The following is a 23,592-nucleotide window of genomic DNA, read 5'->3' as shown; positions in this document are numbered from 1 at the left end:
AGGGACTTTCACATCTAGGGGAGCCTAGGTGACGTGTGAGTTGAGCATTACGTGAGCCACTGTAGTAGTTGATGTATTACATATAAGTTATATGTTGTAAAATGCTTAACTCTTTAATATTAATGGATTATCTTTCTTGGACACTCTGCCCACTAAACGTAGGTGTTTATCACAAAACTGGGTTACCAATTGCTCTATGCTTTTACTTATTTACTTGTTGTTGGTATTTTTGTTGTTATAGTTGTTGTAGTATTTTCTGTTTAACATCCACATATTGAGTGATGAGTCATCCTATCGTCTTTTTCATTTGGTATCATAGTGGGTCACTTTTATCTTAGGTACTTCAATCATGGACAAAATCAATGAGGGGGGCTCTACCACTCGTCCTCTTCTTCTTGATGGAACAAACTATTCGTATTGGAAAGCTCAAACGACTGCCTTTTTGAAGTCGATTAAAGAAAAACTTGGAAGGTGTTGTATCTAGATGGACACATCCTACCATCAAAATTAATGATAGGAAGGAAATCTTGAAGCCAGAGGCTCAGTGTTCTTGTCTGGAGATGAAGATGAACCTTCTTTAAAAAATTCACGTCCCTTGAATGCCATGTGTAGATCGCAACATATTTTAATTAATTAGTACTTGTGTCTCAGCTAAGAAGGCATGGGATATCTTATTTGTTGCTCATAAGAGAACGTCTAAAGTAAAGATGTTCAGGCTAAAGTTAGTGACATCGAAGTTTGAGCATCTAAGAATGCACGATGAAGAATCCATTACTGAATTCAACATATATTTGCTAGATATTGCAAATCAGTTGTTTGCTGTTGGAAAGAAGATTTCAGAAGAAAAACTTGTCCGAAAGGTATTTATATCTCTACCCAAGAGATTTGACATGAAAGTCACCACCATTGAGGAAGCTCAAGACATGACAAAGTTGAGAGTAAATGAATCAATTGGCTTCTTACTCACTTTTTAAATGCCCCTTGATGGGAAAATCGAAAAGAAAAATAGAAGAATTTCTCTTCGATTCGTTGTTAAAGAAGAGTCGATTAATGACAATTGAGAATCAGAAGGCTATCTTGCTGAATCGATTGCATTGCTTTCAAAACAGTATAACCGTGTGCTCAAACATTTCGATAAGCTCTTACAGTAACAACAAGTATGGAGGCTCTACTCCCCCCCCAATCAATTCAGCTATCATAATCGTAAAAAGAAAACTAACAAGTCAGGTAATCCACTCTTTCATAAGGAAGAAAACTTTAAACATAGATAGTGTGGTGAATATGGTCGTATTCAAGCTAAATGTCCCACTTTTCTGAAGAGACAGAGCAAAGGCTATGTATTAACTTTGTCTGATACTGAATCTCAAAATAGCAGTGACTCAGAGGATGATGTCAAAGCGTTTGTTAGCAACATCTATTCGGACACCTCATCATGTGATATTTATGAATATGATGTGTATACAAAAAAATTATCATGATATTGCAGGATTTAAGTCTACAAATATCTCTCATCATGCTCTTTTTCTAAAATGGCAAGATGATCAGAAAGCCTTTGATGTGCAAAAAGTAAGAATTACGATATTGATAGCTGATAATCACAGACTTATGTTTATTATTGTAGATTTGAAGCGTGAACTCTCTCAAGTTAAAGATGAAAAGGATTCGGTATGCAAGAATGTTAGAATGTTGAACACTGGTAGTGAGTCTTTGAAAAAAAAATTTGACAGAAGGAAAAACTACTAGTGATAACTCCCGCTTGACTTTTCTAAAAGAGGAACTCAACATTATAATCAATCCAAACTAAAATAGAAACAAATGATTGAGTTTGTTAGAGCTGAAGATCCAGAGTCTTGTGGCTTTACAGATACATCTACCAACAACGTTGTATTGAAAGATAATCACTTGACTAGACCAAGATCGATTTGTTACTATTGTGGAAAGGTAAGGCACAAACGTCATTTTTGCTATCAATTACTGAAGATTCTTTACAGACTCCTCCTATTCCAAAAGTGCTCTATATTTCTCACATAACCATTATAAAAAATAGGCAAGAGTCAAACAGGTGTGGAGAGAAAAATCTTTAGAACAAATATAATATGGTTTTGACTTCACTTAGATCCTCTACTAAAGGTGACTAGTATTTTGATAGTGGAAGCTCTAGACATATGACTGGTGAAAAAAGCTATTTGTCTGATCTCAAATCTGTCAGTTCCAAAAGGTCATATTTGGTGATGGTGCTTGTGGAAAAATCACCGGGAGAGGAAAACTAAATTATCTGGGTATTACTCCATTGAAAGATGTAATGTTGGTTGAAGGACTTACTACCAATCTTATTAGCATTAGCTAGCTCTGCGACCAAGGACTAAATGTAAGCTTTACCAAAGACAAATGTGTTATCACATACGATGTCAAAACTCTCATTATGACAGGTTTGCATTCTTTTGATTATTGTTATCTATGGAGTTTTGATCATACTTCGCAGGTTTGTTATCTCTCTAGACAAGATGAAATGAGCCTATGACAAAAACGTCCTTGGCATGTAAGCATGAAGACTATTCAGAAGGCTCTTATAACTAATGCTAGAATTATATGTTGAGATTGTCGATCTAATAAACAAACTCATACTTCTCGCAAGCAATCAGACCACTCAAGCTCTTCCCCCGTTCTGAAACTTCTTCATATGTATCTGATGAGATTCATGCAATCTAGAATAGTTGTTGTGGATGACTTCTCCAGATACACCTGGGTGCGTTTCCTTAATGAAAAATTAGAAACATTTTCTATTTTTTGTGCTCTCTGTCTTCTACAATATGAGAAAGATCTAAATGCGATAAATATTCAAAGTTATCACAGTAGGGAGTTTGAAAAACTCTCAATTTACGTAGTTCTATCAAACTGCTGGAATTCACCATGAGTTTTCAGCTTCTATTACACCACAACATAACGAAACTGTGGAAAGGAAAAAACAAAACTCTTCAGGAGATGGCTCGTGTGATGATACATGCATAGCATCGACCATTTCACTTATGGGCAAAAGCACCAAACATGACTTGTCATATACATAACAGAATTGTCTTATGGCCAAGAACTTCAATGACCTTTTATGAAATATAGAGAGGTAGAAAAACTAATGTGAAATACTTTCATGTCTTCAGGAGTGTTTGTTACATTTTTGTTGATAGAGAGACTATAAGAAAATGGGATTCCAAGTCTAATGAAGGATATTTCTTGGATATTCCACAAATAGTCGAGCTTACCTTGTCTGCAACAAACAAACTTGTAAAGGAGTCTATTAACGTTGTAATTGATGATGATGTTGCATCCCCCGGTTCTTCTTATTTTGAAGAAAAAGATCTCAATAACATTCCAGTTGGTAATAGTAATATGCCTAAAATCTCGTCAGACATGTCGTCATACATGATTTCATAAATTCTAGTGGAAATTACTCAGAATACCTCCGAGTAGGCAGGGCTAGTAACAACCTTCCAGCAGGGTTGGTGAAAATCATCCCCGTAATAACATTACTGGGGACATTAATGATGAAATGAGGACCAGAATATAGAATAAAAAATCAATTACCTTGACATGATCAACAATATTTGCTTCACTTCCTCTGCTGAACCAAAAACTGTTAAAGAAAATCTTTAAGATGAATGTTGGGTGAATGCATGCAAGAAGAGCTCGGACAATTTGTGAGGAATGACATCTGGACTCTTGTCCCCAAGCCTGAATCTGTGAACGTTATTGGCACTAAATAGATTTTTTTTAAAAAAATAAGACCGACAAGAATGGAAACGTGACCAGAAATAAAGCCATATGAATGGCTCAAGGATATACATAAGTTGAAGGCATAGATTTTGATGAAACATTCGCTTTTATTGTAAGATTAGAAGCCATCAGATTCTTGCTCGGCGTTACTTGTCTTTTAAAGTTTAAATTATATCATATGGATGTGGAAAGTTCCTTCTTGAATGGATTTCTAAATGAGGAAGTATATGTTGCTCAACTTAAAGGATTTGTGGATCATTCTCACCCTGAGCATGTGCATAAACTCAACATGTAACATCTCGAATTTTTTAGGTAATTTTCATTAAATTATCTTGAAATATTTGGGCTTTATTTTGATAAATTGAAGCTAAAATTTTAATTTGGGAGGTAAGTTAATTAATTTAAAAGGTACTGTTAAAGAATTTGAATTTGAATTCAATTTAATAGAAATTGGATTAATTTACCTGGGGAAAATGTGATTTAAAATGATTAAATATCGGGAATGATGTAATTTATCTCAACTATTGGATTGTATGATTTCTTTAATTTTTGTTTTGAAACAAAAATTAAGTTAATTAGTTTGAGATTAATTTGATAAGAGATTTGGAATTTTTGGATTATTTTGGATAAAGATTTGAAAATAAAGAAATGAAAAAGAATTAGAATTTTGGTAATTGAAAAGAATTTGAAACTTAAAAATGAAAATGGAAAATTGTGGTTTTAAATTTCATCCTCAAATATGGAGTTTGGATCCAAAATAGAGAATATAATTATTTTAAATTGAGTTGATAAGAGAGATTTAGATTTAACTTAAATTAATTAGATTGTGGAATTTTTAATTTAGTTACATTGTGAACTTTCTAATTCAATTAGAACATAGATTCCCAAATTAATTAAATTATGGATTTTTCTAATTAATTAAAATATGAATTTCATAACTAAAGAAAATATATTATTCAAAAAGGAAATTCAAGCTATCTACTACTTTATTATTGATTTTCTAAAAAAAAAAATTACTAAATGGATAAAGTGTCAAGTTCAAAAAGGAAATCTAATCAATTTGTTACTTTAATTAATCTAATCTAATATATACAGGTCTATAAGGTTCCCTATGTAGCTCAACAATGATTTAATTGAGAATTATTTTTGGATTAATTTGAAATGTTCAAATTAATTGAGGAAAATAATTATATATGATATAATTAATTAATTAATTATATATGATATAATTAATTAATTAATTATATATGAGATATAATTAATATAATGTATTTGATACGTTATAATATAAGGTAATATGAGAGGAATTTGAATATGATTCAAATACTAATTATATGAATGAGATTCATATGATTTATATTAAATACCATAAATAAGTTGAGATGAATTAAATATTTGAATATGATTTAAATATTAATTATATGATGAGATTCATATAAGTGAATTGAATTTAAATGTGATTTATTTAAATGCCATGTATTGTTAAGAGAAAATACATCTATAGGATATATTATATTCGATACAATACGTAACTATAGATTATGTGTTATATAGGATATAACATATAGTTTATATACATATAATAAGGTTGTTATTATATGTATAATTATTAATTTAATTTTATTAGATTAATATTTATTAATTAAAGTGAGGGAGTTGCAATTTCCTTTCCCATTAAATTCTCTTAGTCATATACGTGGGTCGAGTGAGAAAACATGAGTTGGTGTTTATTCATCTTCTTCCAAAAACTCTTTGAGAGAAAGAGTTTTCTCTAGAAAAAAAAAATCTCAGAGAAGAAAAGTTTTTCTCCCCCATTTCTTCCTCTCCATCTCCCTTCCCTCTTCTAAGGATTCAATAAAAGCCCACAACTCTTGCTTGGGTATCCCATTTGGAGAAGGAGATCCGTTCGTGATTTGTTCGAGTGATTCTTGAAGAAAGTGTTCTTTAAAGGTAATAGTTTATGAAACCTTAAGTTTTCCTTTATTTATTGCATGTTATGATTTATGTAAATGCTTATCTTATTTTTGTTTTACTTTAAAACTTATATTCAACGAAAAATGAAAATTGGGTCGATCTTGGTTCCGCTCAAGAATCTCTCATCGATTAGAGTTCCTTCAATCTCAACCTCTCACTGCCCAAGAGGTGTTAGATTATAGTTGAACTATAAACTTTTTGCTCATTAGAGAATTAATGATACTTAAGAGTTAGATGTAACTGCAGGGGTAAAATGATATTTTGACCCAACTACGGTTATGAGCATCTGTGAAGGGTCATCGCTCTGCTGATTATTCATGGACACAGAAATATATCTACAATGCGAGTAGTGTAGCTATCGATCATTAGTGCAGTGATCGATAGTTAATGAATATTGATTAGTTGGATTAAAAGGGTTTAATCAATTAATCTCCTATCATTATATGGTCTATAAGGTCCCATTATTAGTTCACTAAAGATAGTAATGGAAAGTGATTTAAATTGTTCAAATCAAATGAGAGAATTTTATATTAATGAGATTAATATATATTGGTTAATTATATATATGATCTACAATCAAAATTATGTAAGAGAGATTTACTTGAATTAAATTCAAATATTAGATTCATATGCATTGGATTCATAAAGAGATGCATACATATAAATATGTGATATTTATATCTTAATTAACTTCATATTAAATATCATTTTATTGATTAATCAATGGTTAATTAATTGATTAATAAATTATGGAGATTGAAGGTTGGTATAAATATATGATATTTATGACGATCAATTAAATGTATTAAATAAGATTTAATATATGGTCGTTTAATTAATGTGCAAATTAATTAAATTAAGGTTTTTAATTAATTAGCACTAAGATACAAAGGGAAATACTTGGAGAAGGGGTTAACCCTTCTCCATGTAAAAATATCATTATAGCCCATTTAAGGTATTTTTTTGATAGCCTCAAAGCCTCTAACTTCTCTCTGAAAATTCTCTACCATTTTTCTCCTCAAAAGTTTTTGGAAACCATTATTTAAAGTTTTTTAGAATCCTAAAGTATAGCAAGGTAACTTTGTTAGTGGTGTCCTTCTTCATTGGAGAAGTTTAAGGTCGTTGATAATGGAGGAAGAAGAAAGCTAGAAAAATCAACAAAGATGAGTTTCGATTTCTTAGTTTTTTCCTCTTTTCTAGCATGTTCATAGTTTTATTTGAATGTTTATCCTACAAATGCATGTTTTATTTTACTATTTTTGTTTCCATAAAAATCAAATGTCTAAACACAAGGCATTCACATGCTTTTGCGAGAATTGATTCTTTCAGTTTGAGACATTTGATAATGATTCTTGGCACAATGCTTCCGAGGAAGCCTCTGACTGAGGTTTCAAGAGCAACTCATACACAGAATTTACAGGCTATATTCGGGTCACCAGGGCCACGACTCATACCAAAAGAGAACAACCATCTGTGACTAACGTTTCTGCTGTGCCTTTAGATGGAATCTATTTTCAAACTAAAGAGAGTGCAAGTCTGTGGAAGTATGTCGTCAAACGTAATATATCAGATGAGAAATAATTATATGATCATTCTCAATAATGTATTAAGTTTATGGAATTGAATCGAACTGCTGGTCTTGAAAGAATTGTTTTGAACTTGAAGCATTACTATTTTCAACTAGTATGTGAATTCATTGTGAATGTTCCTTCAAAATTTGCAGATTCAGCTAGTTCATATTTTCATATAACACACATTCAGTGACATGCATTTGTCTCATCCGTTGCTGTGATCAACCAATTTATTTGACATAATGTGCTTGAAAATGTGAGAGAAGGACGTCATTCTCTAAGAGATTTGGTGTTTAAGTTGACTGGGGGAGCTCATTGTACTTGGCCACAAAAGGGTCAACTGTCTACAACTAATTTGAATGTTAAATATGCCCTTCTACGTAGGATTGGAATTTATAATTGGTGTCCTTCTTCACACAAATCTGGTTTGTCCATTACTCTCGTTACCTTGATGTATCGGATTGGAATTAGAGCACAATTCAATTATGGTGTGTTTGTCATCAACCAGATTAAACGTTACATTGGGTCCACAATTATGAAATTTCCTATTCGTTTTCCTCGCCTTATCAGTGGTATCCTATTGTCTCAAGAGCATGATCTCCTCACTACTTCAGATGTTGTTGGTCTATCTCCAAGTCTCTTATCCATTAATCCTAAAATTCTTCAGAGTCACCATGTTCCTCATCTGGACACTACCACGACACCTTATCATCTCGATGACTCAAGTCGAGCTTTAATAGTTTATTCGTTTGGTGGTCGTATTCTTCAAACGCTTTCCACTGAATCTCGCGATCTCTAGTCATTAGTGCGCCAACTCTAGGAGAGAAAGATTGAAGTGGATAGGGTTTTACTGATCGTGCGGTCTGTTTTATCTAAGGATGCGAGTGCTTCCTCTACTCAACCACAGAGTTGATGTCTTAGAGTGTTTTTTTTTTCCAACCATAAAGGGGGAGTGATGATTAGTTTTGGTTTGTGGTTTGATTGTAAGTTTTGTTCGTGGTTTGGTGGTTAGTTTCAGTTGGTTGTGTTTGAAGGTTCCATTTCTGTTCATGTTTGTGGGTTGTTCTATTTTTGCTGTGGGGACTGATATGTTTTGTCTTTTTTTGTGTTGTACCGTTGATATTGTTATTTTTTGTCAAGCCTTTCTTTCAAACATCTGTACTTATTGTTGAATGACAATTGTTTTCTTGTTATATCTAAAAAAATTATAAGCCAAAGGGAGAGTTTGTTGGAGATTTAAGTTATTTACTTTATAATTTTTCTAAGGCAGTTTCTATGCAAATGTCTCATTTGAAGCCTTAACATCTAGTTGTGACATCAGAATTTTTTCTTGCTGAATATTTTCCTTATATGGAATTATCCGAATATGATATTTAGTTTGATATGTTGCTATTTGAAACATGGCCTTTTATTCCAAATGAGGACTTATTTCCTTTATTGGATTCGTTTATTTAAAGTGACTTTTGTAGATCTTTTAGGGTTTCCTCATTCGTTTACTTGAGTAAAAAGATTTCTATACTTCAATCAAACTATTCTACTTGCTTGTTTGCTCACTATTTCACTGTGCATGCTCTTCATTCATTGAGTGCAACATTTCGAAGAGTTTCTTGATCTTAGGGTGAGCCTAAACTATTGTTGCCAAATAATGGATTCTTAGTCTTGGGTGGAGCCTAAGACTCAACTTCAGAGAAAGAGTTCTCTATCTTAGGAGAACCTAAGATTTGTCAGTGAATAGAGTTCACTGATTCTAGAGGAAGATAATCAAGTTGAGAGGAGTTTAACACACTGTTGGGTGTCGAAGTGTTAGACGCTAATATTAACATACTTATGGGGAGCCTAAGTTTAGTTGAGAGGGAGTCTCACATCTAGGGGGAGCCTAGGTGAAGTGTGAGTTAAGCTCTACGTGAGTCTCTGTAGTAGTTGGTGTATTACAGATAAGTACTACGTTGTAAACTGTTTAAATCTTTAATATTAGTGGATTATCTTTCATGGACACTCTACCCTTCAGACGTAGGTCTTTATCACTGAACTAAGTTACCAACTACTTGTTGTTGGTATTTTTGTTGTTACAGTTGTTGTCAATATTTTCTGTTTAACATTCGCTTATCGAGTGACGAGTCATCATATTGCCTTTTTCACTTTTTGTTCAATAAATATGTAAACCATAGTAAGAAATTGAGAGGAAAAATATTTAATTTAAGAAATATAAAAAATAAGGAAAAAAAATGAAATTTATCAATTTAAACTTTATATTGTCAATATTTGCAAGTAAAAGCATAAAGTACAAAAGGGCTTAAGCCCAAAATAAAAAATAAAAAATGCAGAGATTTGAGAACAGAAAGCAAAGTCGTCAAAAAAGGAAAAAAATCTAAAGAAAAGAAATTGGAATATAAAAAGCACATACGTTGAAAAGAAAATAAAAAGATGAATTAGATGTTATTTAAACATTTATTGTGGAAGTTCGCAACTTAAAAAGTTGCTCAACGTATTCACGAGATTACTCATAATCATAAGTCATATATGAATATATTTATAAGTTTCTTTACTCTTAATTTTTAATTCAAAAGCGTGGCCTCTTATGTTTTGTTCTGTCCACAATGGCTACATCGTTTTCTTTTGAAGTTAAAATAAGAGACTTGGAACATGAACCCAAGCAAACTTTAAAGTCTTTAAACCACATTTATATAATTGATTAAGATAATATAAAGTTGAAAAAAAGTACATCATTTGATATTGTGTACCACATTATACTAACCCAACTTTATTGTAAAATTTGAATAAAGCAATTAAAAAAAGTAGGCCTTGGACCGAATAATGAACCATTTTCCCCCCTCTTTGTGTTTATTGGGTGTTGCTGTAGCTCCATTATTACCCCAACTCACACTTTACTTTATTCAAAAAAAAGAAAAGAAAAAAAGAGTGGGGGTTGGGTTTATGTGGCCAATGAAAACAAAAACAGGACATGATATAAGACCATATAAAAAAGTTGAAAAGGGAAATTTTGAAAAAGGAGATTGATTTCATGTGGGGGTTGAGTCACGAGTTTCTTTTTTGGTGGGTAAATTAAATAATTAATAAATAAAATAGAAAAAGAAAATGGTGGTGGTGGTGGGATCTTAATTTAAAAGGAGAAATATTTGATGGGAGAGGAGAGAATGGTGTGTGTTTGTTTTTGTGGGTTTCTAGGCCTTTTAATGCCCAACTTGTTTGTAATTGTACCTTCATCATGGACATTATTTCATGGGGGTTTTAGTTTTATTTTGTAGCTTCAATATATAATTCAGTCTATAAAATAAAGGGGTCTACGACTCTACACTCTATAGTGTACTTGTCTTACTTCAATTTTATACTTAAAAATCTTTTCAAAAGCTTCACATTTTTTAATTAGGTTGATTAGAATGCGATAATGTGATGAAGAGTATAGGATTAACTAAAATGTTAATAAATGTAGAAAATAATATGATGTGTTAAAAAAGAAAGAGAAAAGTATATGATAATGGAGATGTGGAGATGGTTATATTCCACATGTGATCTCGAATCTGAAACACTTTTAAGTGTGTGTAAGATATGAGATAGATTTATAATATATAATCTTTTTTGTTTATTTAAAAATATAATATAATGGGTTTTTGTGTATGGGATGAGGGAATCTCATTCATCCACTCCACAAACATATAAAAACAACCTTTGAATATGTCCGACTTCACTCGTCTCTGTCAAATCTCATTTTTTTCATTTCTAACTTACACGTACAAAATTATTTTTATATATTTCTTATTATTAAAAAAAAAATAAAAATAAGTAAACTAAACAAAAGGAAGGGTGTGTACGTCTTTTTGCTTGACCATTGTTTTTCGCTCTCATTTCTTTTGGATTTTTTTTTTTTTTTTTTGGAGAGAGAGAGAAAGAGAGATAGAGACGATGTAAGTAGTTATATTTAAAAAGTTAGATAATTATCTAACAAATCCTCTAGAATGAAAAAATTGAGATTCAAAATAATAGGATGGTGACCTAAAAGAGATATTTGGATTGTCTGGATCATTTTAGATATTCATAAAACCATCTAAAATTTTATTGAACGATCCAGAATATATTTATTTTAAGAAAACATTTATTAAATACCAAAGGTAAAAGTGTAACTTTCCGTTCAAAGTAAGTTTTTCTAATATATATTTTATTTGTTTGTTTATTTGACCTTTTTCTGATAAACCAAATTTGACCGTTTCCTCTCTGAGAAAAAGAAAAAAGGGGGAAAAAATGTCACATAAATCAGATTCTGTATTGAGTTTATTTTTTGGTCCCCTCAATATACACTATTTTGTGTCAGGTCCAGTATTCAGGACAGTAAAAATTCCCTCTTTCTATCCTCTTCAATTATAGCTTTTTCACCCACTTTCCCAATTTTTTTTTTTTACTGCTTCCACCGACTTGGAATTTGGGCATTTTGTGGCCTAGTAAACAGTGGGGCCTTTATCCTACTACCTCCTACCGCTTTTTTTACTGTTTGGTTTCCTCCCTTTTCACATTCTGACACACGATTTGTTTATAAGAGGCAGATGCAGAGGCAGAGTCAGTGAAGTGAAATAAAAATTAGACGCATTAAATTCATTTTCCAATGCAAAATCTGACAGTGCGTCAGATGAAGGCGCATATATCGCTCTCATTTTTCTTTCTTTTTTTGCATTCTCTACGCTTTTAATTTCCCTATACCATACACTAAAGTCTAAACATTATAATAAAACTCATTATTTTCCTCTAATTACCCCCACTATCAAATCATCTCATTAATGTCCCCACCCCACCCCCATACCATACCATGTCTTTTTACTTCTTTCCCCCCCTATTTGGGTTGCCTTTTTTTCATCCATTCATTAATAACAACAATAATGGTAATGATGATAATTCAGTTTGGATTTTTTCCCCCCCTTCCTTTTTACATATTTCAAAGTTGGATGGCTATCCATTTTTGTGACTTTATTCATACCCCAAGAATTTTCTTTTCTTCTCTTTGCCCTTTTGACTAAAACTAAAACTTAAAATTAAAAAGAAAAAAATTGATTTATCTATCTGCTTTGAAATTGATGTCGACGTCCATGACATGCTATGCTTCCACTTCATAAATTCGTGTCACCTTTTTCAATTCAGGAAAAGAAAAAAACGGAAGGGATAAGTTTTTTATTTTTATTTCTTTATCATTAATTTGTTTTGGACGGCCATTTTATTCAAATATCAGTTTCGTAGCTATCGTCACAACAGTAATGAAAAAGAAACAACTTCGCCTCCCCCCCACCAAAAAAAAAATAAAAGAAAGCATCTTTGTTCTTTCCACATTAATATATATATTTTTTGCGAAAATTATTGATGTCTGGGCTTGGGCCAATATACCAGTCGCTGGACTCCGCTGATGAAGCATTTCGCCTTTTCATTTGGGCTGCTTAGCCCAGGCCCAAGTTAACTTCTTCAATCCAAGCCCAACCATATCCGCTGGTTACCTTCAAAGCGATATGAAGATGAAATCGCTTCGGGCTAAAAATGATGTTGTATCATATGAGAGCTGTTTGGTCTGGAAACTTACAGAAGAATTAAGAACTCGTTCAGCAAAATAATGAGTGAAGTTAGCGACGAACAAAATATCTAGTACTAACACAATATCTTATTATTTTTTATTTTTGTTTGTTAACAACTCCAGTCTCATTATTTTAGTTGACGACCTTGGATAATTTTTGAAATTCGAGGATTTGCTAAATAAGTTTAAGATGATATTAGACATAAAATTTAAAATCATTTCTAATAAATTATTTAATTTTCAAGAGTTTGAAATTGTCAGTAATTTATTAGACACCAAATTTGAAAAAAGAATTAAGATTTGTAAAATAATTATGAAAATTCATACCAAAGAGGCACAACCGTGGAGTAGATTTGTAATTGAACCCATTTGATTTCATATTAAAATTGAATATTAAGCACATAGGTTAAAGGGTAAATTAGTAAAGTTAAATTTGTATAACAATTTTTTGTGTAAAGAGTACTAAGATGAGAAGGGCAACTTTCAAAACGCCTGCCACGACTCTGGTGTATATCAAAATGTCCCAATTTCAAACAGACTGTAAATTTGTAATCAAAGTTTTCTTCAAAGCTGAAAGGCTGACTGGTCTAACCAATAGCAGGCGTCCACGTCAAAGGAAAAAAAATAAAAAGGGATGCAGAAGAAATGGAAGATCATCTGGAAACTTCCAGAAGACGCGTTAGAATATGCAATAAAGACTCGAATGAAATTCCTTAGCGATGTGAATTTTGTTATCGTGTATCGTGAGGAACTGGGTATCCATTCCAAATTACAACCGACCTTTCTCCTCATTCCGGTTTCCCTGCAATTTCCCTTTTCACACAAAATTCATTCTATAAATTAAACGCCATGCTTTCTCATAACTTCCATTCCAATTCCATCACTTCTTCTTTGCAATTCTCAGCTTCGTCTTACGATCTCGATTATTCCCCGCGTTTCGTATCGTTATTGATTTTCCGTCATGAGCCAATATCGCCAACAAGAAATTCCCAGTAAGTAGTTCGAAACAAATTACTTGAACGCGTTTAATTTAACGACGTGGTGTTTTAATTTTGATTAATCTGTTGTTGCAGTGGGTTATCCGACGCCGCCGCCACCGTCGTATCCGGCGGGAGTGCAAGATAATGAGGGGAAGTCGGCCGGGCCTTATGTTGCAGCTCCGCCTCCGGTTGGGTATCCGGTGAGAGACGGTCCACAGTACCCTCACCAAACTAATTTCACTCCCCAAACTCAATCAAGAGGAGATGGCTTCTGGAAAGGATGGTCAGTTTCTATTTTCTTAAATTATAGTTTTGTTTAGGATGGTTCCTAAACAATATATATATATATATATACTTCGTATGATACTTCAAGTATCTCGTATAAATATATTTTTCTAAAATGAAGTTTTGTTAAATTAGTTGATTGAAGTTGTGTTAAATTGTAAATTGATGTTGAATTTGATGTTTGTGTGTGTGTTTTTGCAGCTGTGCTGCGTTGTGTTGCTGCTGGGTATTGGACTGTGTCTTTTGAGGATGCTGACTTAGCTACATCGGTGATTGTTGGATTGGTTGAGACGAGACTCATTTTTTCAGTTTTAGTTTAGTTTTGCTATATTGTATTGTTACTCTTTTATTATGTATGCCCTGCTGTCTTTTAGGCCTTTATTCTTTTGTATTTGTACTGTGTATTTTCAGTATTATTCCATTCTCATTCTTTTATTATAAATAAATTTTGTTATGTAATACTATTGCTCCCATTCTTACCTATTTTCAACCACATTTCTGTATATTTATTGTACATGTCTTGGCCACAATTGATATTTAATATTTTCATACCAATTCTATAAAATTTTTCAATAATATAAACATAGCATTTACATCGAAACTTTATCTTAATAGGTGTGTATATATCGTCAATATATATATATGTGTGTTCCAAAAACAATCGTTATTGCTATTATCAAAATTATATAATAAATAATAATAGCGATACACTATATACTGAGATTCTTATTACTAGTATCTAATTATATTTTATATATATAGCTTTTATGGAATGCTTTAAAAGAATAATAAAATTACAAACTTTTAATTAAAAATAGACTACCATGCCTGTCTTAGTAGTATTGGATTAGGGATCAAAATGATAACAAACTTAACTTTTAGGGATATATAATGGAATATTTCCTATAATAAGTGATTGATAAATGTCGTTGGTTAACATATAATTTTTATGTTTATCATCAAATGTTAATACGATTTTACTAATTTACCATTTAAATATATATATTTGTGCAGCATTTGCTTTCGTCAGGTACATTATTGCATGAGCATTTGGAACTTTTGAAGGATGGGCTTTATATACGGACAAATTAAAAAAATATAATTTTAAAGAATATGATTGTTTGAAAATAATTTATAAAAATATTGTAGTTTTTGTTTTTTTAATTCAGGATATCGAATTTTGAACACTTACGTTGAGTTTTGAAAGCTCAACAAAGGAAGGTGTTCAAAATTCAACAAGGGTAGGTTGAATTTTGAACACTCGACTTCTTCCTCTTTTTTTTTTCATTTTTTCCTTTTTTATTTTATTATCTTAACATTCGACTTATCTTTTTCATTTTATTATTTATTATATCAAACTTCACTTTGTTATTATTTTTAACCACCATTTTCTTAATTTTTAAGAAATATCATACAAAACAATACCTCGCTCATGTTTCGTTTCATGGTTTAAAAATATTAAAATGTAAACTAAAATATTTATATTAACATCACCATGATCTCATTTATTTAAAAAATAATTAAAAAATTAATGTGTCTACCAGGCGAACGTTGTCGATTTTGAGCTGGTTGTCGTTATCGACTTCAAACTCCTTCTGCAGGTGCTTCCTAATATAAATATTCATTATGCTCTCCAGGACTGCGATCATGTCCATGCACGTACGAAGATGATGGATGGATCCTCCTTTGAATCATAATATCCTGATCCAAATGCTGACATCATCATCATCGAACTAACATAATTATTTTGGCTTTGTGTTTGCATAATAGGGGGTAATTCTTCTATATTATGGGCAACCACATCAAACTCATATTCTTTTTCTCCAACAGGTCATCTACGTATAGGAATTGGTGGAGGAACAATAGATATATCGTACATATAATGCATCTTCTCCATATAGCTCTCGGTGTCACTACATATAGTACGAACTTGGTTCGGATCATTTGCAACATCACATATTCTACTGTTGTTCGATCTCTGTGAATTATAAAACAACTACACAATATTTAAAATAAATTTAAATTAAAAATAATTAGATAATATTTATTTATATACCATATGACTCACAACTACTCTCGGACGAGTAACGTAACGTATTGTAATATTATTATACTAGTTGATGTAGTTTTGAGTGACATCCCTTGCCCAGTAGAAACCTCTGTTGCAATAAACCTTGCACGATAGTGCCATTACATTACCAAATGTGAAACTTTTTCAAGCCAATTTTTAGTTCTTAAGTTGATGTCATGTAGTAGGGGTTCGATATTACAAGGGGATGGGACATCCTGATGAAAACTGAATTGTTTTAGTACCTTGTTAGGAAAATATCACTCACCAATGTGAAAACATATAAGAGGATTTATAGTCCTCCATATGTTTTTTACTGTTTGTATAGAAATTGGACAAAGTGTCCATAACAACTTTGTAAAACTCCCAAATAATCTGAAACACAGAATATTATATTGAAAAATATAAAAGACAGATACAATAAAAAATTGTATAAAAAATTCAATTTGGTTCAATACTAATGTACCAGGTTGAAGCACATCGTGTATCTATACTGGCTGACTACATGTGTTGTTGTCCTAGACACACAAAATTTGTCTATCCATCTAAAATTTTAAATTAATAATTTAGATTCTGAATTAACTCGGTTAGTCATATAAAAATTAAATTGAATTAAAATGACATTCCTTCATTTAGAGTCTTCACATGAAGCACGTATTCAAATCGATCGTATGACTGCACTTCATATTTACTGGATCTTGCAACACATTTATTATTTTTTCCATGTACATACCTGAATTTTTACTCCACTAAGTATTATAAATATCCTTGAAACAAATTGTTAATAACATATATATATATAGGTGTATTTACCTTAACACTCCAAAACAGCTTTTACTTATTATCTTCTTTTTTCGAAATAATTTATGCATTTGAAGAATGTTATTCGAGCAAAAGCATTTATCGGCAATATTTGAGCTCCTTTAAGGATGCCATTTATGCACTCGGATAGATTTGTCGTCATCCACCCACATCTGAACCCTTCATCGTAGGGGTGTAAAGTGGTTGGGTTGAGGGTGTTTCTTGGACAAACCAAAAATTCAAGTTGATTTGATTGGCAACCAAAATGATCCAAATAAAGTTTTCAACCCAACTCATCCCAACTTTTAAAATTCAGGTTGGGTTGAGTTAGGTCGTCAGACTATAATTTTTTTTTTTCATGAAAATATGTAAATTTATATACATATGACTAATAACTAAAATATCATAAAATTCAAATGTTGAATACCAAATATCTATGATATTTATTGTAAACTTTAAACAAAGACAAATATCATAACAATTTTAAAAGATAAATATTAAATATTCACAAATTAATCAATATAATTTGGCTTTATTAAACTTTCAAATTTGAAATCGACACTTGACATGATAAACATAATTTTTCATAGTGTTAAATTTATATTTTTTTTTATTGAAGTTTCTGACAATATGTCATAAGTGTAAACAATGGTGACATTTTGGTCCCGTCTAGCCATTTGCTGGATTGTTCACTACTGCGATGATGCCAGCATGTCGATATGAAATTAAACACACCTTTTTGTGTGTTACAATTTCTCTCAAGTGTTTCATGAACCATCCTCATGAGTCTGTAGACTCCTCACCTGCAACGGCGAATGCAAGTGGAAGAAGATGTTCGTTTCAATAAACTGATGTAGCAATCAGTAACTTTCCTCGGTATTTGTCATACAAATGGGTACCATCTATATGAATTAGGGTTGAAAAAAATCTCAACGAGATCAAGTTTCCGTCTTGATCGGGGCAGAGAATCCCTAATTTGACCAGGGATGGAGTTTAAATTGGGGGTTAGTTCAAATTGGGGATTCTAACCGGGTCCCAGTCCCCGAATAATTTTTTTTAATACACACATATATAAATAAAACGGGGATGGGTCCCTGCGAAAACCCATTTCCTTGACGGGGATGGGTGGACCTCCTGTAGGGATAGGAATGGGGAGTCCCCCCATCCTACCCCAGCCCCGTTGCCAACCCTAATATGAATTATCAGCCGACATTTATTAAAAGTTTCCATACAATGATCAAATGTCCAAAATACAAAAGTTAGGATAATATAGCCTTCAGTAGCATTTCTTTCACTTTCCAATCTACACGTATTCCAGTATTGGTTTGCTTAACCATACAGCCACCTAGGTAACAATTTGTATGACTTGTCCCAGTCACCGAACACTTTAGCCAATGCTTTTCTTTTGCGCTCCCACACCTTATGGTAAGAAACATGATATCCAAATTTTGATTTTATGTCGGACTGCAGTTGTGCCACTATGATAGATGATTTTTCTCTTACGACATCAAAAACTCTAGTGCAATCATCGATGAATCTAACTGCTCATGACTTTGACTCAGTTTTGAATTAAAACACTTATGTTGTTTAACATACTTAGTGATCTCAAACAAGCCATGTGATTTTTTCTTTATTGCACGAAGTCTCAATTTGTAACCTTTTTTCCACTTCTTACATCGAATTGCCAAAATCGTCGGTGTCAATTCCACAACCTCATACGGTGCGTGATATTTAATAGCAAAATATTTGACCGCGTATTGTAGCATTTATTTGTCTTGAAAAATCATCCCATTATATAATTGGGTATTGTCAACGTCCACAGGGCTACAATTGGGTCGTATTCTCGAATGCTATCTATTACATTCACATCCAAATCGTTGAATGTATATGTAGGTAACTCATGTTCACGACCATCAATATCTAACTCTTCAAATTCATTGTCCATTTCTATTTTAAGATCTCTATTCTGATTGTTAGCCACCATATCTTCATCATCACATGAAAATGCAATTGATTTCGGATCAGGATCAATATATTAAGTTGGATCTTTAAACTGACTAAATGATGCATTCAAGTTTATATCCAACCCTATCCTACATACATTAACATATAACTGCACTAAATGTTGGGTTGTATGTCCTAAAACTCGCAATTTATAAAATTAAACATATTCTATTATTAATAAAGATGTTATCCGACATTACTTCAATAAAGTTGTTATTGAATCTATAAACTACACTTATAAAGTCTAAATCCAATCAACTAAGATCCATGACTATTATATGAATACTTGAACTTTATGTGGAGACATAAAAATGGATCAAGTTCGAGTAAATAGTCAAAATGATCTATAATATATGAATAAGGTTGGGTGCCTTATTCTGGTAACACTATTGGATGCGACCCACTCTGAAGTTGTTACAATATGTTGTAAGGTGCTATAAACGAAGTGATCCTGATTCGTTCATATATTGACATGAGGAGTGGGGGCGTCCTATGCAATGAGTTTGCGTAAGATCGGACCAAGAAATAAGTCACTCTTATTTTATAACGTCGTTTACTGTTTAAGACTGATTATTTCACTCAAATGACTTAGGTAACTCGATCTTAATCCCGAGCTAACTATGAACTCCTATTTACTTGGGATTGTCTTTAAATTTGCATAGGTGAGGGTTAGCTCAACATTGCCAGCTCAATAAGTCTCCCATTTCAGGGGTAAGATCGAGTAGATAGTTGGGGACATAGGGTGCAATAAGAAATTCACACCTATCTGATTTAGGAGTAGGAGAAGGGTTGTTCTCTTAAGTACTGAACCTAGGTCTTGAAGAAGGGGCATCACCTTCTCATTAGCTCGAGAGGGATCCGGTTTAGTGATTGGATCACAAACCAATTGTTCATTAGAGAATCGATGAAACTTAAAGAGCAAGATGTAATATCAGGGGTAAATCAACATATTGACCCAACCGTTATTACGAACAACCAGTAAATGGTCGACTTACTGACTATCGTTAAATCAAGTGGACACAAATATATTTACAATGAGAATAGTGCAACTATCGAGCTATATTGGTGTGACTTGATAGTTAACGAATACTGATTAATTTGGTCTAAAGTTTTAGCCAATTAATTTTAAATCTTTGGAATTCATGATCTTTAGGTCTATCAGGTTCCTCTACTAGTTCGTAAGACATGAATACCTTGAATTAATAAATTGAGTGAATTTGGAATGATATCAATTTGAAGTGTTCAAAATTGAAATTAGGGTTTAAATTTAAATAAGTTCAAATTAAAATTAAGGTTTGTACAATTATATTCGATATAATTAATCAATGTTTAATTTATCGAAATTAAACGAAATTGAAGAGTTCATAATATTTAAATATTAATTATATGCATATGATTCGTGTTTTAATTAGGTGTGTGATTAATTTAATACTTGATATTAAATTATTAATTAATTAAATAATTATGTTTAATTAATTAAAATTAAATAAATTTCTCACTTTATTTCAAAATTGAGAATTTAAAATTTTGATTTTGATTTTAATTAATTGAAATAAAAAACAAATAAAAGAGAAGAGGAAATTTAAAAAATAGAAAGTGGAAACACCCCACTTTTATGAGGTAGGAGGTGTTTCTTCTTCAATTACACACTTTGCCCAGTGAATTTCAAGTGATTAAAGTGTCAATGTTGCTGAACTTCGATGCTTGCATGTGAATTAAATATTAAACCTCTTCAATCTGTAGATGTGATCATAGTTTTTTGCAACTGGAAAAATTCTTGCTGCAGTGTTCTTCTTCTTGACCAAAACCCACTTTCCCCCTTCACAAATTTACTCCAATTTGGAGTTTCACTACTCAAATTCAAAGTTGAGAACAGTAGAGAAGATCTCTTGGTGGTTCACTGTTGAATTAGAGATGGAATCACGTGAAGAGTAACTTGGAATTGAGGGAAGTCATCAAAGGTTTGTTAATTGAGAAACATTCTTCTTACATTCTGTTTAAGCATGCTTTTAGAACTCAAATTAAATGCAATTAGAGTGCTTATTGATTCTGTTTACTTCTGTTGCATGCTAGTAGATCCTATCACTAAATTCGAGAGTGGCATCGCGATTGAGAACATCAAGTTCATTACTTGTTCATTTGGAATAGGGAGTGATATACACCTTACCGATCTTGATGGTGCTAGATTAAGATGTCTATATATTATTTCTGACTGATTTGTTCTCATATTTACACCAAGTGACATTCCTACCATTTCAATGAATTGTTCAAATAAGTTCACTGCTCACAATTATGCTAAAACCCCCACATGGTGGTTGATAATAATCAACCCATCAACACCATCAATCACATTACTATTTATAAACAACATAAATCCCGATCATTTGTCCATAATTTTCTACAAAAAAAAAAAAAGAAGCAAACAATACATTACTAATTATTTTACTAACATCAAACTTAAACGAAAAAACAAACAATATATATATATATAATATTTTAAAAAACAACTTATTTTGAACATTAAAATTGTTAAAAACTAGAAGAATCGAATAAAAAACTTTTTATACTAAAAAAAACTTTAAATTTTAAATTAATACTAAACTTTTTAAAACTATGTTTTCAAAGTTAATACTAAAAAAACAAATTGTATAAAAAATATAAAAAGTCATTGAAGTAGTAACTTTTTTTCTTTTTCTTTTTTATTAAAAATAAACAAAATACCAAACTTGTTAACTAAAAAACAATACTAAAATATAGAATATCATATAAAAAAATGACAAATAAACAAAATTACTTCTTGATATTCAATTAAAAATGATAAAAAAATGTAGAGAAATATAATTAACATGTTTTCAGAGACAACAAAAAACAAAAAACAAAATATAATACCTAAAATCTAATGTTTTCAAAGACAACAATAAACCCTACAAACCCTTAACACTAATATTATTATGTCAATATTAGTGAATTCAAGCTATTAAAAAATTATTATTTAATTGAGACTAACATGGTAGATCTAAAATATTAACATGGTAAACTAACATTGACGTGGTAGACTAACATAAACATGATATATCTAAAATATTATTAAATTCAACATAATATAGATATATAACTAATATTAAAAAAATAATTAACATCAATATAAGGAATAAAAATGATATATTTAGCATAAACAGATATTAAAAACAAAAAATTACTAATAATAAAAGTTAAAGTTCAACTCACGAATTCGATAGTAGTTTTTTTTTCTTCCTTCAAATGTATACCTATTTGTTTCATGAACAACAATAGAAACTATATTAAAAAAAGAAGTAATAATATAAGAACAAAAAATAAATTTATAATTATTCTTAAAAAAATAGGAATCTAGTATAGTGAATTAACAAACCTATATAGTCTGTGATCAAGGGAGAAGTGTGGGGACAATTTCAAATGAAATAGAAGAAGAGAATGAATAAAACACGGGAAGTGTAAGAGAGCACGAAGAAGGCAGAGGCAAAAAAATGGAAAGAGAAAGAGCATCGGGAAGGCGAAAGGCCAAAAAAAAAGGGAAGGGAAGATAACACGAAGAAGGCATAGAGGAGAAAAAGAAACTTTCGTTTGTGATATGAAAAAAGTGGTGGAGTGTGGCTTAAAAGCTCATAGGCCAAGTGTTCAAAATTCGATGCACGAGTAAAGAATTTAATAGTTAGATGGGCAACATTAAAAGCTGCCAAGATTCGGTCAAGGCGTAGGAAGTTGGAACGGGGGAAGTGGCAGCATGGGAAACGACAAAGGAGATGTTGCATGAAAAGACCAGGTTGTCGATGGTTTAACTTTCGACCTATGTAGGTCGAGTTTTGAACCCTCGACAAGTAGAAAGATCGAAGGTTGAACATCCGTTTTTCTCTATATGTTGAGATTTCAACCCTCGATAAATCCTTTTCACTTTTTCTCCCCACCTCGAATCTTTAAAACTGCCACAAATCCCTAAATACTTTTCAAATAACCATATTTTTCTAAATACTTTTCAAAACTACAATATTACAATAAAATATCCTTTTTAAAATTTAAGCAACTTGATCAAAAATTTTGCTTGGTTGCTAGTAACAATTTAGTATGTGCTTAGGATAGTGTAGTTTTTATAATTCAAATTTATAACAATTTTAAATCACTCAAATTTAGTATGCAACATTTAGACCATATAATCTTAAAATTATTAGGGTTAATCCATAATATGTAAAAAAAGGGTAAAATGTAACCATATATATTTATTTGCGTTTAGCTTGATAGATTGCATATATAGACTAAATATATCTATAAACTACATTAACTAAATCCTGAAACGATGATAATTAGGTTAAAAATCCCTTTTATATAAACGTATTAAGTGTTATATTTGTTACTTGAGCGACAAACATCTTTACAAAATCAACTTCAAACATACGTGAAAAACTGATTTTAAGATTTATTAAAAGTAACTGTAACAAATTCAAGGTCAAGTTGCATACATTACCCATGAAGTATGGTGCTGCAACTACATCCTCAAACTTTTAATGGTAAAAATTGGATCTTCAAACTTCTACTAGTATT

General features: G+C 31.4%; 1 protein-coding gene across 1 annotated transcript; it reads left to right on the top strand.

Annotated features, from left to right (window-relative positions):
• The first annotated feature begins 13,549 nt into the window (after positions 1-13,549).
• Positions 13,550-14,603, top strand: LOC120078140 (protein CYSTEINE-RICH TRANSMEMBRANE MODULE 6-like). The gene is made up of 3 exons (XM_039032361.2): positions 13,550-13,871; positions 13,953-14,142; positions 14,346-14,603. The coding sequence occupies exons 1-3, from the start codon at positions 13,841-13,843 to the stop codon at positions 14,389-14,391; spliced, it is 267 nt and encodes an 88-aa protein (XP_038888289.1). The 5' UTR covers positions 13,550-13,840; the 3' UTR covers positions 14,392-14,603.
• Positions 14,604-23,592: the final 8,989 nt, after the last annotated feature.

Source organism: Benincasa hispida, chromosome 5 (assembly GCF_027475165.1).
Source record: "Benincasa hispida cultivar pf3 chromosome 5, pf3_genome.v1.1, whole genome shotgun sequence".
Lineage (NCBI taxonomy): Eukaryota > Viridiplantae > Streptophyta > Magnoliopsida > Cucurbitales > Cucurbitaceae > Benincasa > Benincasa hispida.
This window is presented reverse-complemented; position numbering and strand designations above follow the sequence as displayed.